We start from the raw sequence: 14,228 nt of genomic DNA, 5'->3' as shown, positions 1-14,228 counted from the left end.
CTTCCCGCGCATGGACGACCCCCGATTCCATTATGCCACGGTAATGGACAATTTTGTGCCACTCTGAATACAGAGGGCACTACGAGCGACTATGTCCTGCTACCCATTGGAGCCACCTGATTTTACTATACTAACTGGGGTTATTAAAGATGGGGAGGGCGGCCATCTCACGGCAAAAATGTATAAGGCAGTAATCTCTATGCTTCCCGGTCGAGATGCGGGTGTGAGGGCGCCGTGGGAGCGTGACCTTGGACACCCAATCACGGACGCGCAGTGGGGCCGGTGCTGCACTCAAATACGTCAGGTTTCCCCCAACCACTGGCATAAGTTGTTACATTTTAAATTCCTGTGGAGGGCATATGTGACAACCAGTAAGATGCATCGCATAGACCCTTCTCGCCCCAATACATGTTTGAAATGTGGATCACCAGAGGCCGATTTTACACATATTACATAGACGTGTACTAAGATTGGGCATTATTGGCAGGCTGTCTTTGTAGAAATATCCCACATGGTTGAGGTGGAGGTTGCACCCACGCCCTTAATGGCATTACTTGGTTATACACACGCCCAACCAAAATCTAAGCGATGTTTTGTCGCTATTGCGCTCCTTCTCGCTAAATGATAAATCGCCATTAATTGGGGTAGCAGGCAGTCCCCTACACTGCCGGACTGGTTGCGCAGTATGACGTACTGTAATACTAACAGCGATACATATGCTCAACTGCAGCCAACCACGGCTAGACCATTAGATATCTGGCAGCCGTTTCAAAGCTACCTTTTGACCACAAGGGATGCGACCAATAACGACTATGCACCCTTTTAGAGCCTAGCTATTGTGGCAATAGATCTGTAATATGCTGCACTCTTATCCTGAAGTACTGTAATTCTGATTGGCTTTTTACTTTTGTATTGTAATACCATGTACAGGAAAATGCTGTATTGGTATTATCCTAGATTGTTCTATTAATAAAAAAATGTAATTAAAAAAAGTATGGTAAATATAAACTTAACTACATACCTTGACTAACTTTTGACAGTTGAAAGTCTGACATGTTTGCAGGACGAATGTTAATAAATGATATTCTAATAGAATACCATTGATTTCTAAGTAATGTCATTGATGTTTTGCTGCCTCCACTTCGTCCACAAAGCTCAGCATTATCAAAAATGCTCACCACAAAGCCTTTGTTCTAACATTGTCTTACATGTATTACCTTTCACTCTGTAGACATTGACATGTTCCGATATACAAGGAGTGACTATTGGATTAATTACTCTACACGCACCTGCCTCTCTTACTCCTCCCACAGTAGTTCAGTAAGATGGTCTCAATGACCTCTGTAACCACCCACCACACACCCCTCACTCCTCTTGCTTTTGAATTATACAACACATCATGGATTTACCTCATCTCCACCTTCACCTCTTTGCAACTACACCCAAATAATCTTTTTCGCGCTCACAGTTTACATCCACACCCGTATTACTGTGGGTGATTATAAAGTTGACCACTGACAAGCATAGTACTACTACTTTTTCATTTTACTGAAGAATCAACGATCATAAAAGTGACTTAATCTGTGACAGACTCATTATAAATATACTGGCTCACATACTGGGAAAAAGCACATTTCTTAGCATCTGGGAGTCCTGGTGTGCATGGTTACTTCTGTACATACATTCCTTGAAACACAACATAACCGTTGATAACATAGGGATGCTTTAGGCATAAGTGAATCAAATCATGATGTGAAATGTATGTTCTGTGGCTTACTTTGTGAACCTACTCATTTATGCCTAGTGAATTTCAGATCCAAACGAGAACATGCATTGAAAGAAATCTTCATTACCCACACATATCCATCACGGCAATCTTACTTTTCCACAATTTCCAAATTCTTTTACATGCTACTATTTCTATACATAAACACTCGTAAAAACCACTACATCAACCTCAAGTCATTGTGTGCTTGGGAGTGGTGGCAGATCAAGGTCCTCAGTATATTCAGTATCCAGCTAGTCATGTTGCTTCTTTAGCTGGTCATTGAGTGTTCAACTGAGTGCAGTGCACAGGTAAGGCATATCTGGCTTCCACCTCGACATCCCCATCCCCTTCCCCTGAGTTCTAGCAGGTCCAGGTTGTTCCTCACACATGCATGTTTTTTTTTTAATTGTGGGTGTGGGACGCTCTTTGACTGAGTGCTGGTACTGAAGAACAAATGTTACTTACCTGTAAACTGTGGTTCTCCAGTATTGGTGTCTTTCATAGATTCACATGCTTGAATATTCCCCGTCGTCGAAGTGGGAGTCCCACGGTATATATAAAAAGCAATAAGTATCATGTATATATACATATACACATACATAACCACATAAGAGTATATATATACCCAAATAAACTTATATATATATAGTTCAAATAACATATCAAGTTAAAAATACCATAGGATAGCATTGAGACATAGGAAAGCATTGAGAAAAAGAATCACTTTGCTAACATATCACTGTCACTTTATAGTCCAAACTCCAGCCAATCAGGCGCTAGCACCCTCTAGAACCTTCTCCTCAGAGGCTCAGGCCCTCAGATTTTCGAGCACGAGAGTGACCATAGAGCCGAAAGAGGAGAAGAGAGCCTCTGAGGGGAGGAGGGTGGGTCGCATGTGAATCTATGAAAGACACCAATACTGGAGAACCACAGTTTACAGGTAAGTAACATTTGTTCTTCTCCAGTATTTGGGGTGTCTTTCATAGATTCACATGCTTGAATAGAATAGTAAGCAGTAAACAGTATTCGGCTGACCAAGCCGTATTGATATTGCATGTAATACAAACAATGTATTTAAAGCGCAATAATAATAATAATACCCCAGGAGGAGGGAAGTAGCAGAGGCTCACCTTATTTAAACAGACTTCGTAGAACTGCCTGTCCCACAGCCGTGTCTGCTTCGTTAATGGATTCCAGACAGTAGTGCTTCGTAAACGTGTGCCTGCTGGACCACGTAGCTGCCCGGCATATTTGATGGATGGGCACACCAGCGAACAGGGCAGTGGAAGATGACATAGCCCTCGTTGAATGGGCTCTCACTCCCGAAGACAGAGGCTTACCAGCCTTTTGATGGCAAAAAGAGATTGCTGATGAAACCCAACGGGCAATAGTAGGTTTGGTGACAGATTGTCCTTTGCAAGCACGCCCGTAGGCCACAAACAACTGGTCAGATTTGCGAAAGGATTGAGTTCTGCTAATGTAGAATTTTAGACATCTCTTCAAGTCCAGAGAGTGTAAGCTTTGCTCCGCCGGGGTTTGTGGATGCGGGAAAAAAGTCTTTAAGAGCACCGGTTCGTTAAGATGGAAATCGGATGGCACTTTAGGTATAAAAACCGGATTAGTGCGGAGGATGACACAATCCGACCTGAATTGAAGGAACGGAGGCTTTATAGTAAATGCGTGAATGTCACTGACTCTGCGGGAAGAGGTCAGAGCAAGGAGTAGGGCCACCTTCCAAGTTAAAAATTTGACATCCGCAGAGTGGATGGGTTCGAAGGGCGCCTTCATGAGTTGAGCCAGCACGATGTTCAGGCGCCACGTGGGTGGAGGACACCGAATGGGCGGGAACATGCGGAAGAGACCCTTGAAAAATTGTTGCATGACTCTGGATGAATAGAGAGAGGACGAGCCGTCTTGTCGGAAGCGAGATATTGCTGCTAGAAAGACCTTTAAGGTAGAGTGCGATAATCCAGACTGCGCTAGTTGTAGGAAGAACGGCAGAATGTGTTCTGGGGGAGCGTGCACAGGATGAATGTGGGCGGAAGCACACCAATGACAAAATCGCTTCCATTTGAGCTTATACGTTTTCACTGTGGATGGAGCTCTTGCCTTAGCTAACACCTCCCTGCAGGCTGGAGGAATGTTCAAATGAGCAAATTCAAGGTGCTCAGGTTCCAAGCCGACAAGCTGAGAGATCTGGGATTCGGATGGCATATCCGACCATCGTTCATTGTCAGCAGATCCGGCTTCAGGTGGAGAAGGATGGGCTCGCGTTGGGATAGGAGAAGCAACTCCGAAAACCATGCTTGCCGAGGCCACCGTGGAGCTATTAGAAGTACATGGCACGGTTGTTGTCTCATCTTCCGCAGCACTCGCGGAATCAACGGAATCGGCGGAAAAGCGTACGCAAATATCCCGTACCAATTGATCGAAAGGGCATTTCCGCACGACCCTTGGTGGGGAAACCAGCTTGCGTAGGACTGGCATTTTGCATTCTGCGGGGTTGCGAAGAGGTCGATTGTCGGGTGACCCCAAAGGTTGAAGACAAATTCCAGCGTCGGTTGATGTAACTCCCACTCGTGGGTTGATGATGCTGACCGACTGAGTGCATCCGCCAGAGTATTGGAAATGCCGGGCAGATGAATTGCTTGTAACGTCATCTGATGGAGTATGGCCCAACTCCAAATCCTCTGCGCCAGACGGGAGAGCAGTGGAGATCTTGTCCCGCCCTGTTTGTTCAGGTAGTGCATGCACGTGGTGTTGTCCGTCTGAATGAGGACTGACTTCCCTTGGAATTGCAGGCGGAAGGATTTCAACGCCAAGAAAATGGCCATCAGTTCCAGTCTGTTGATGTGCCAGCAACGCTGAGCTGCTGACCATAGGCCCTTGACAGATAGATCTTGAAAATGTGCGCCCCAACCCTCCATGGATGCGTCCGTGGTAAGGACGAGTTCTGGGGTTGACGACAGAAAGGATGTTCCTGCTGCGATGTTGGCAGGACAAGTCCACCAATGCAGCGCTTGAGCCATGCGGGGTGACACCACGACCTGATCGTTGAAGGAACCGGAAACCTGGCGCCACTGCTTGTCTAACTCCTCTTGGATGATGCGACTTTTTAGTCTGCAGAGAGGGATCAAAGCGATGCATGAGGACGCCATTCCCAGAAAGGATTTTAATATGCGGACTGAAACTGACTGCTTTGCTGCGATGGAGCTCGCAAGCTGTTGAATCCGTTCCTGACGCTCTGCTGAAGCGAAGGCCATGGTTGTGCTCGTATTGATACAAGCGCCGAGAAAAGTCTTGCACGTAGTCGGCGTGAGTTGAGATTTTTGTACATTGATCGACAACCCCAGGGACTGAAACAGATCGAGACAGCGCTGGGTATCGAGGGCCGCCTGGTGGGAGGATTGAGCTTTGATGAGGCAATCGTCCAGGTAGGGGTATATCTGAATACCCTCTTGTCGTAAGTGAGCCACCACCGGGGCTAGGAATTTTGTAAAGACCCGCGGGGCTGAGCAGAGTCCGAAGGGTAGGACTTTGAATTGGTAGTCCCTGTGGCCCACTCGAAACCGTAGGTATTTCCTGTGACGTGGCAGAATGGGCACATGGAAATATGCGTCCTGCAGATCGATCGTTGTCATGTAATCCTCTTGAGAAAAGAATTGGAGGATGTCCTTCAATGTGAGCATCCGAAAGGACTGAGTCTTGAGAAATTTGTTGAGCAATCTGAGATCGAGGATGGGACGCCATTCCCCTGATTTCTTTAGTATGAGGAAAAAACGGGAATAGAATCCCAACCCTCTTTGAAATTTCGGAACCACTTCGATGGCACCCTTGTTTAACATTATTTGGATTTGTTTGAAAAGTTCTCTGAGATGGGCGGGTGGTGGCCCGGATGGAGGTGTGCGTGGAGGAACCTTCACAAACTCTAGGGCGTGGCCCCTTGAAATAATATCCAGGACCCAGCGGTCCGAAGTGATTAAGGACCAGGTTGAAAAGAACTGGGAGATTTTTCCTCCAACAAGAACTAGAGGACAACTGGGAAAAGGAAGTTCTTTCCGTACAGAGTCACTGCTTCTTGGTTGAATTTCCTCTGTAATTCGACTTTCCTCTGTATGACTTGCTAGTTTGCTGTCTGTAGGACTGCTGCGGTTGTGAATAGTACCGCTGTTGCCCCTGATTGTACGAGCGGTATTGGGACGAGGAGCCACGAAAGGATGATGATGAGGAGGTGCCGCGGCCGCGCGCACCTCGAAAGGGCTGCTTCTTAAACTGTAGATTGCCGAGGGAACGAGCCGTATCCGTATCCTTTTTAATGGTTTGCAAGGCATCTTCTACATGCTGGCCGAATAATGACTCCCCGTCATATGGCATGTCCAAAATCTTAGCCTGGACCTCTTGCCGAAAAGAGGTTGATCGAAGCCAGCCCTGTCTTCTTAGGACGGCTGCTCCCGCCAATTGGCGAAAACCGGTGGATGCGATGTCAACAGAGCAGTCAATGATCTCGGATGACGCCCTCTCTCCCTCTTGCAGGATCTTCTGAGCTTCCGCTCTTGAATCCTCCGGTATAAGCTTGACCAATGCAGCCATGTCCGACCACATCTGTCTATCATAACGGCCGAGGATAGCCAAGGAATTCGCAGCCCGGACCGTTGTTGACGCCATGGTTGAAAACTTCTTGCCTATGGCATCCAGGCGACGGCCGTCGCGGTCCGGAGGCGCCGACATTGGAGATGATGGATTCTTGGAGCGGCGCTGTGCCGCTTGTGTGATCACTGAGTCCGGCTTAGGTTGAGACACCAAGCAGGCTGGGGAAGAATCCGGAGCTTTATATTTTTTCTCCAGGCGTGGGAGCACCGCCGGAATAGAATTAGGTGTCTTCATTAATTTTAAGCCTTCATTCCATATGAAGTCTATGATTGGCACAGCTCGTACTTGTTTCTGAGGCTGGGACTTGAAGTCATATAAGAAACAGTCCTCTTCCCTAACCACCATGGGAAGGTGAAAGCGTTGTGCTGCTCTCTCCATCAGCTGATGGAACCCTGTTATGTCGACAGGTGGCGAGTTGACTGGTGACCTTGGCGGTGATGCGGGCGAATTGATTTGGTAATCATCCCAGTCCGCCATAGAGTCGTCCTCTGGGAGCTCGCCCTCTTCCGTATCCGGATTGTCCATATTATCATCCTCTGCATTGGAAGGCAGTGCAGGTGTGGAGGGCGTGGGTATCGTTGGCAATATAGGATGAGGTGGAACCTCAGATGGCGCTTCACGTGGAGTATTTTGAGGGGATGCTGGAAAACGACGATTATAGTCTTCCAACATATATTGGAGGTTGGAAACAAGCTGCACAGGAAGCTGCATCATAGGAACCGGAGCAGAGGGATTTTGCTCTTCTTCCTGTTCATAGTATTCATCCTCCTCAGACTCTTGGCATTTTATATGGAGCTCCGAAGGACTATGAGCATCCCGAAAAAGAGACTGATCGCCCTCATCCGAATCGTCCTCATCCCTTGAGGGAAATAGTTGACGAGGTGGCCGTGGTCCAGGTGGTAACATAACTGGGTCTAGCATGGCCTTACGACGAAGCATTAAGGAGCTGTCCACAGACCCCGGTGCTGGCGTTGACATTGGCACCAATGGCATTGTCGCAAAATTTGACCCTACCGTCGTCGAGGCGACCGTCGACGAAGCAATCGTCGACGAGGTTGCTGCCGTCGACGGGACTGCCGTCGACGGGGTGGCTGCCGTCGACGGGGTGGCTGCCGTCGACGGGGTGGCTGTCGTCGACGGGATGGCTGTCGTCGACGGTGTGGCTGTCGTCGACGGTGTGGCTGTCGTCGACGAGGCTGTCGTCGACGAGGCTGTCGTCGACGAGGAAGATTTCCTCTTCTTCTTTTTACCCATCGTCGACGGAGTTGTAGACGTCGACGGAAGCGCCAGCTTCCCAGTCGTCGACGAAGAAGTGAGTGGTATCGTCGACGAGACAGTTCTAAGAGACACACATACTATCGTCGACGGAGAAGACGTCGACGAAGTCAGTGTCGTCGACGAAGGATATCTACTCGATACCGTCGTCGACGAGGCTGATGAAGTAGCCGATCTCGTCGACGGAGGGGCCGTCGACGGGCCCGTCGACGGTTTTGAAAGTTTCTGACTGGAAACATGTGCTGACGGAGTCACAGACGCCTGAGAGCTACGTCTCGGGGGCGCAGACGTGGTGACAGAGACTTTGCCTGTAGACACTTCCTCAAGGTGAAGTCTCTTCTTTTTCAGAAAAGGAGATGGCAAGTCCTGGACACTTCCACGCTTTGAGGAGACTCCTGTTTTGACAGAGGCTACACTTTCCACCTCAGAAAGTGGGTTGTCTGTGTCCTTTAGTTTTTGAAGCCATATTAAAAGGCGACCTTCTCTATCTTTCAAAGTTTTGTGAGAGAAAGTTCTGCAGATCTTACAATTAGCCACCTTATGATCAGGATACAGACAATAAATACATTTCTCATGGGGATCCTCAGAGAAAAGTCTTGACTTTCCGCAAGATGAACAAGGACGGAAAAGAGATTTCTTACTTGCAGACATGATGAGAGCTAAAAAACCTCAAACCAGATGAAGAACTGAGCAGAGCTCAGGGAGACTCCCTTCACACGACGTGCGGTAGAAAATCTGAGGGCCTGAGCCTCTGAGGAGAAGGTTCTAGAGGGTGCTAGCGCCTGATTGGCTGGAGTTTGAACTATAAAGTGACAGTGATATGTTAGCAAAGTGATTCTTTTTCTCAATGCTTTCCTATGTCTCAATGCTATCCTATGGTATTTTTAACTTGATATGTTATTTGAACTATATATATATAAGTTTATTTGGGTATATATATATATACTCTTATGTGGTTATGTATGTGTATTTGTATATATACATGATACTTATTGCTTTTTATATATACCGTGGGACTCCCACTTCGACGACGGGGAATATTCAAGCATGTGAATCTATGAAAGACACCCCAAATACTGGAGAAGTAGAACTATCTATCCTTTCCCAACACATAAGCTGGTAAACAACCTGAGGTACCGTCCTTTAGAACACTGAAATTGGCTACATACCAGCAGCTTGATGAGCTCTGCTGCACACAGGCAGATCCACCAATGAATTACATAATTCTCATGATTATGTGGTCCCGCACTCTTCCAGGCACTAAAAGCAAGGGCTGTAGTTGGACTACCTCTGTTCTCTCAGAATAGAGAAACAGATTGCACCTAAAAAGGATTGTTTTTCTTTCTTCCAGAGCTCCACCAACACTCCAAGCATCCCATCAATAGCTTTGATCTTTCTAGCTCTCTCTTGAATCACCTTCCAAATTTTAATCAGAGTTTGAAGATCCCTACTCTTTTTGACTGAGAAAGCTCTCCAAGCCACTAGAACCCTACCACAGCAACTATAATGTATGCTTCTTAAAGGTGCAGGGACTCATATTAGACTCTCTATTTTGGATAGCTCATGAGATCTCATATTTGCAGACCGTGAACAAACAGCTATCTTACCTGAAATGCCATAGAGTTTGCAATAGTCAGGAATATTCTCAGAGGCAACTTGGCTTTGTAGGATCGGTGACTCCAGAGGCGATGAGCTCCGGCAGTCACACCCAGAGCACTGATTAGGAAACAGATCACCGCTGTAAAAACACATGAAACAGAAATCAGACACAGAAACTCTATACTCCAATAATTTGTGTTGGCTGATCCAATGCTACTACCTAACCTAGACCCTCTTATGAAAATGCGAAGTCAAGGTATTCCAGTAACATGCAGAAGAAATGAATAAAATGCTATTTATTAGATTACGGTGAAAATCATTTCTGTTTGCATGAAGCAACGTTACCTCTCACGTGTATTGCTGTTGCACATCACACAACATAAGAGAGTGCCAAACAAGCACCACTCAAGAGCAGAAAGTGGCAATCACAGGCTTTAGGCATGTTAGTGCATATTACTTAAGGTTACGCTAAGGCATAAAAGGGCAAATCCATTATGTTCTATTTGGCTGTTTGTATAATTTACATTTTGAAGGGAGCTAACAAACAGTGCCCCATTCTATATTACTGAAAGATTTTTGTAAAATTATGAAAAATAATTGAGGAATCATTACTTGATCAAATGTGCCGTCAATATATACAATTGTAGATAGGTTGGTTTCCAATGCTGGGTTCCAAGTGACCCCAAAGAGACACTGAAAACTAAGCTAGAGTGCCCTATAGTGTCACTGAGAATCACAAGGTTTTCTCTGGACTGACACCAGTAAATAAAACAGCCCTTCGTCTAGTCAAAACCAGCCTGTGGCCCACGGAAAGATAACTGCTGTTTACAATTGGGTGTATTACATTTTCCCAACCCCACCTTCCATCTTTTTCACCCTGCTCCTTTCGCCACAAACAATTCTCTTTTATGTATTGCAGACCGTATCTGAGAAGCTTCTAATGTAAACCATATCCATATACCTAAAGTAAAAGAGAGCAAATTAATTAACTATACAGGGTCGGAGATGGGCTGCTTACCTTGGCCCTCATTCCTACAGACCTTACTTATGTTCTCAAAGTTCCTCACATTTTCCTACGGTGTTTCTGTACACAAGCACACGCAAGCGGCACACAATCGTTATTGGCCTGTCCCACCGAACCCAAGCCACACACACACACATAGCTGTCATCTGGGACACCCTCTCACCCCAATCAGCCCTCCACGCAGGAGATCTTCCATTCTAAAAAATATATTTTGTCTCCATGACATTGATATATTTGCCCTAGTGACCTTTCTGCCTTTTAAGATACTCCCCAGACATAGAGCCATGCCCCCGAAATACATACAAATGATGTACTGACCTTCCCCCAAAAATTCACACACCTGGCAACCTGCAGATATACACTGTACACCCAGGACCACCTCCGAAGCACAAACCATACACCCGTTCCCGTAAGGCATTGTTTTATGCGTCTGCTCAGTAGTCTCTCACGTACCCATGCAACCATGCATGATGATGACTGATGATCCCATTCGGGTCATGGATGAAAGGGCTGCAGTGATAGGCGAACCAATGTGTATGCACGTGCGTTTTGCACTCTAGCACTGTACTCGCTACAGCAATTTGAATTTTCGTGCTTTTTGCTTTGTATAGCAATTGTAAAATCGCTCAATCTTCGAGGGCCTATCTAAACTAGTTTTAAAAGTGCACCCAAAAAATGGTGACGAGTATTTTTTACAAGAAATATATTAACAGCTAGTTTTGCTGTACACAGCAATCAAGGACATTAGATGTCAAATGCACAGTAATGAATACCATATAAAATAGTATATGTACAATCGTTTACAAGGTAAATTCCCTTCAAATAAAAGGGTTTAACCTTTGTAGCACCAAATGAAGCATTTTAACCGGCTTGAAAACCTATAGTAATATCAAATACAAGAGATTTATTTAGGTCCTGCCGTTTTTAGGATAACAGTTTTTACATGCCTATCTAGTCTTGAAATTTTTTCTATGGGAAAAACTGATGAAGAAAGTGAAAAATTATTACAACATGTGAGGTTCCAGCAAGACTTGAAAAGTGTTTCTTTGGCTCGGTGAAATTTGGCAAGCAACATAGACACTTCTAGGATTAGCTGGAAGGCAACCGCGATTACGTTGCTATGCAACCTACACATTAAACCCTTCACAAGTGTATCCCTCAATTAATGTTATGATTTGAAAATATTTTTCAAGGTGCGATTAACTAAACATAGTTGTGAAATACTTGTATTCCCCACACTCGCCGTCTACATTAAACCCTACACAAATTTGGGATTATTTACAGATAACGTTGGAAGAATAAATCACTTACTCCATGCCAAGGTGGGATACATTGCTGAAGGTAAAAGCACAAATCCATACAAGGCTGCCAGATGTAGGAATGCCATGAGTATTACGTTCCTCCACACAATTTTTTTAGGTGGCTTGGGACCTTCTTTCTCTCGGTAGCTGTCATCAAACATGTCATCTGTCATTATCCTTTCGACTCCCCCATCCGCGGGAACAGGGGATGCTTTTGCTGTACATGGCTCGGCAGCATGATTTCCTCTGTTGGTCATCTTAAAATCCTTCAAGTGCTGGAAGCAGAAAGGCAGAGAACAATCAAGCTACGCTTCCAGTGCAGTGTGCTGAACTGGTACAACAAAAATCCAACTTTTTTGTCCGTTCTTCAAGGTATACAAATAGATAGCGGGCTGGCATGGATTCATTTTTAGGACTACCTCACTAAAAAGAGAGCTAATATCCAGAAGGTCACAGAAAAAAATGCATTACATCAGCCCCACTGAATAATACTCAGTTGCTCTAATTACTCCTACTTCTTTCAAGGGTGGAAAACTCGTGGCGAAGGTGCCACTGGCTAACACGCATTCTCACAGCTGGGCCTTGATAGAGCGTCATGTGATTCTGAAATTTGTAGGGGTGCATCATATTCACCCGCATATTAATCAATGTATGCTAAGAACGCCATAGAAATGTATTATTAGAAATCGATCAACATAGAGGTGATTAGAATTATAATAATTTTGTGAAGAGTAACGCTGTAAGTTATCGTGAATGTATTTAGTAAATGCACAATGATTAGTTCATGTAATGCAATGTGTTAGGTTTAAACGTGTGCTATGTTAGAATTACACGTGCAAGTTGCTTGCTCACGTATATGAAAATAACGAACTAATGCTTAAAGTGTGATTTAGCAATGTGGTTAACAGTGTAAAGGCCTGATCGCATATACGTAAAGAGAAAGGCCTGTTCATTTTCTTATGTTAGCTAAACGTTGTAGGCCGAAAATGATTTCCCTTGGTAAAGGCTTTGGGTTGCAGGGAGATGTAAAATCTTGGAGACGTGAAATGTTTTTCGTTCCCATGTTTCTGTTGCAGGTGCAAGGACATTTAGCTCGTTAGTGAGACTAGGTCTTTGTTTTAGGAGTTAGGATGCTGCGAGAAGCCAACAGGGGGGTACATTGGAATGTGAGGATGATACTTTCAGCGGAGAAGGTGCCTGGGACCCAAGGTCAAGGTAACCGTCGTTGGACGCCAGGCAAATTTGTAGGAAAAGTACTGGAAGAAGACCTGGCTGAAGAGGTGTGCCGAAGGCCGTGTTCTACGTTTTTGGGATTTTATATTAGGGACAGTGCCCGGTGGGTTGAGCAGTTGAGCTAGAAAGAGCATCTTAGATCGAGCTCTGACTAAGTGAATGTGCTTCTTAGGAAGTCTTTACTTCTGACACCTTTATTCTCCTTGCCTGGGAAGGGAATGTTAAGTAGGGATGTCACCTTAGAGATAGAGTAGGGATAGACTAACATTTTTCTTTTCTTTCTAGACTAATGATTCCTAATTTGGATATTGGCTTAACTACTGCTTTCTTGATGATCTTAGAATCAGTGATTCTTTTTGTTTGTTCTTTTGGATGAGAATCCTACGTAGGCTTGCTTTTGTATTTATACCCATTTATCTCCTACACCTTGTATTGAGGTGTCTGTATGTTCAGTTATTTTTGGTTGTAATAAAATCTTACAAATTTTAGATTCGGAGTCAGTGGTCCTTTCCAAATGAAATCTAATTTTGGCGATTATGTGTTGATAATTGTATTTCCTCCTCTCTACACTATTTAGCAGATAAAAAGATCCTGGCGACCTGAGAGGATTCTTGGAAATAATTAGGTAGTCAAGAATCTGGCCCCATCAGTTGGTAGCAGAGTAGGATGGTTATCTCTGATAGTGAGGGGAGATCTAGATCAGGATAAGAGATTCCAGAGGCCCATAGAATTCAAGTCATGGTGACTCATCGGGTGGCGCGCAGCAGACGACGGCGGTTGATGGAAATTGATGGAGAGCAGCAGTGCGGCAGAAAGCGGCAGTTCGTGGAGGAGTGAGTATGAATAGGGTGAGATGTTTGTAGATTGCGGTGTTGATTTGTTGTGCGATGTCTTGCGGAGTTGGAGTGAGTGTTGAGTGATTGTGAGATCAGGCTGTGAGCACGCACAGCCCGGGAAAGTCTTAGGCTCGACGAGTAGCTTAAGCGATTGTGGTGTAGAAGACATCCGAGGTAGATTTTGTTGACCACCGAAAGCGGATCGTGAGACGTCATCGATTACCAGGACCGAGATAGGGGGTGCGAATGTGTGAGGAACCGACGCGGGTCGTGGGATGTTGTACGTGGAATTGAGTATTTGTAACCTATCAGAGGTGATTGTCTGCTCGTTCGCGGACAGACAGTTTCCAGCCGAGGTCGACAATTTCGAGAGACTGTGGACGGACAGTCAGAGAAGTAACTTGTTTGGGACAAACGGTTATTTCAGCGTATGAATGGGACGAATGCAAGGGTGAGACGTGAATTGGGAAGGAGGGGAACTGCTGCGAGCGGAGGAAGAGTGACATCAGAAGGTGCCGCGCTGCGATAGGTCGGTTGGTGTG

The 14,228-nt window shown here is 45.4% G+C and overlaps 1 protein-coding gene across 1 annotated transcript in view; it reads right to left on the bottom strand.

The window, feature by feature from the left end:
• Positions 1-14,228, bottom strand: part of SCD (stearoyl-CoA desaturase) — a 69,468-nt gene that overhangs the window by 19,023 nt on the left and 36,217 nt on the right. The window contains exons 2-3 of the mRNA XM_085603880.1: positions 11,628-11,892; positions 9,301-9,431 (exon numbers count right to left, since the gene is read on the bottom strand). Of these exons, the coding sequence (XP_085460006.1) occupies positions 9,301-9,431; positions 11,628-11,874 (378 nt within the window). The 5' untranslated portion in view covers positions 11,875-11,892. The remainder of the gene's footprint in view (positions 1-9,300; positions 9,432-11,627; positions 11,893-14,228) is intronic.

This window comes from Triturus cristatus, chromosome 1_2 (assembly GCF_964204655.1).
Source record: "Triturus cristatus chromosome 1_2, aTriCri1.1, whole genome shotgun sequence".
NCBI classification, from domain to species: domain Eukaryota; kingdom Metazoa; phylum Chordata; class Amphibia; order Caudata; family Salamandridae; genus Triturus; species Triturus cristatus.
This window is presented reverse-complemented; position numbering and strand designations above follow the sequence as displayed.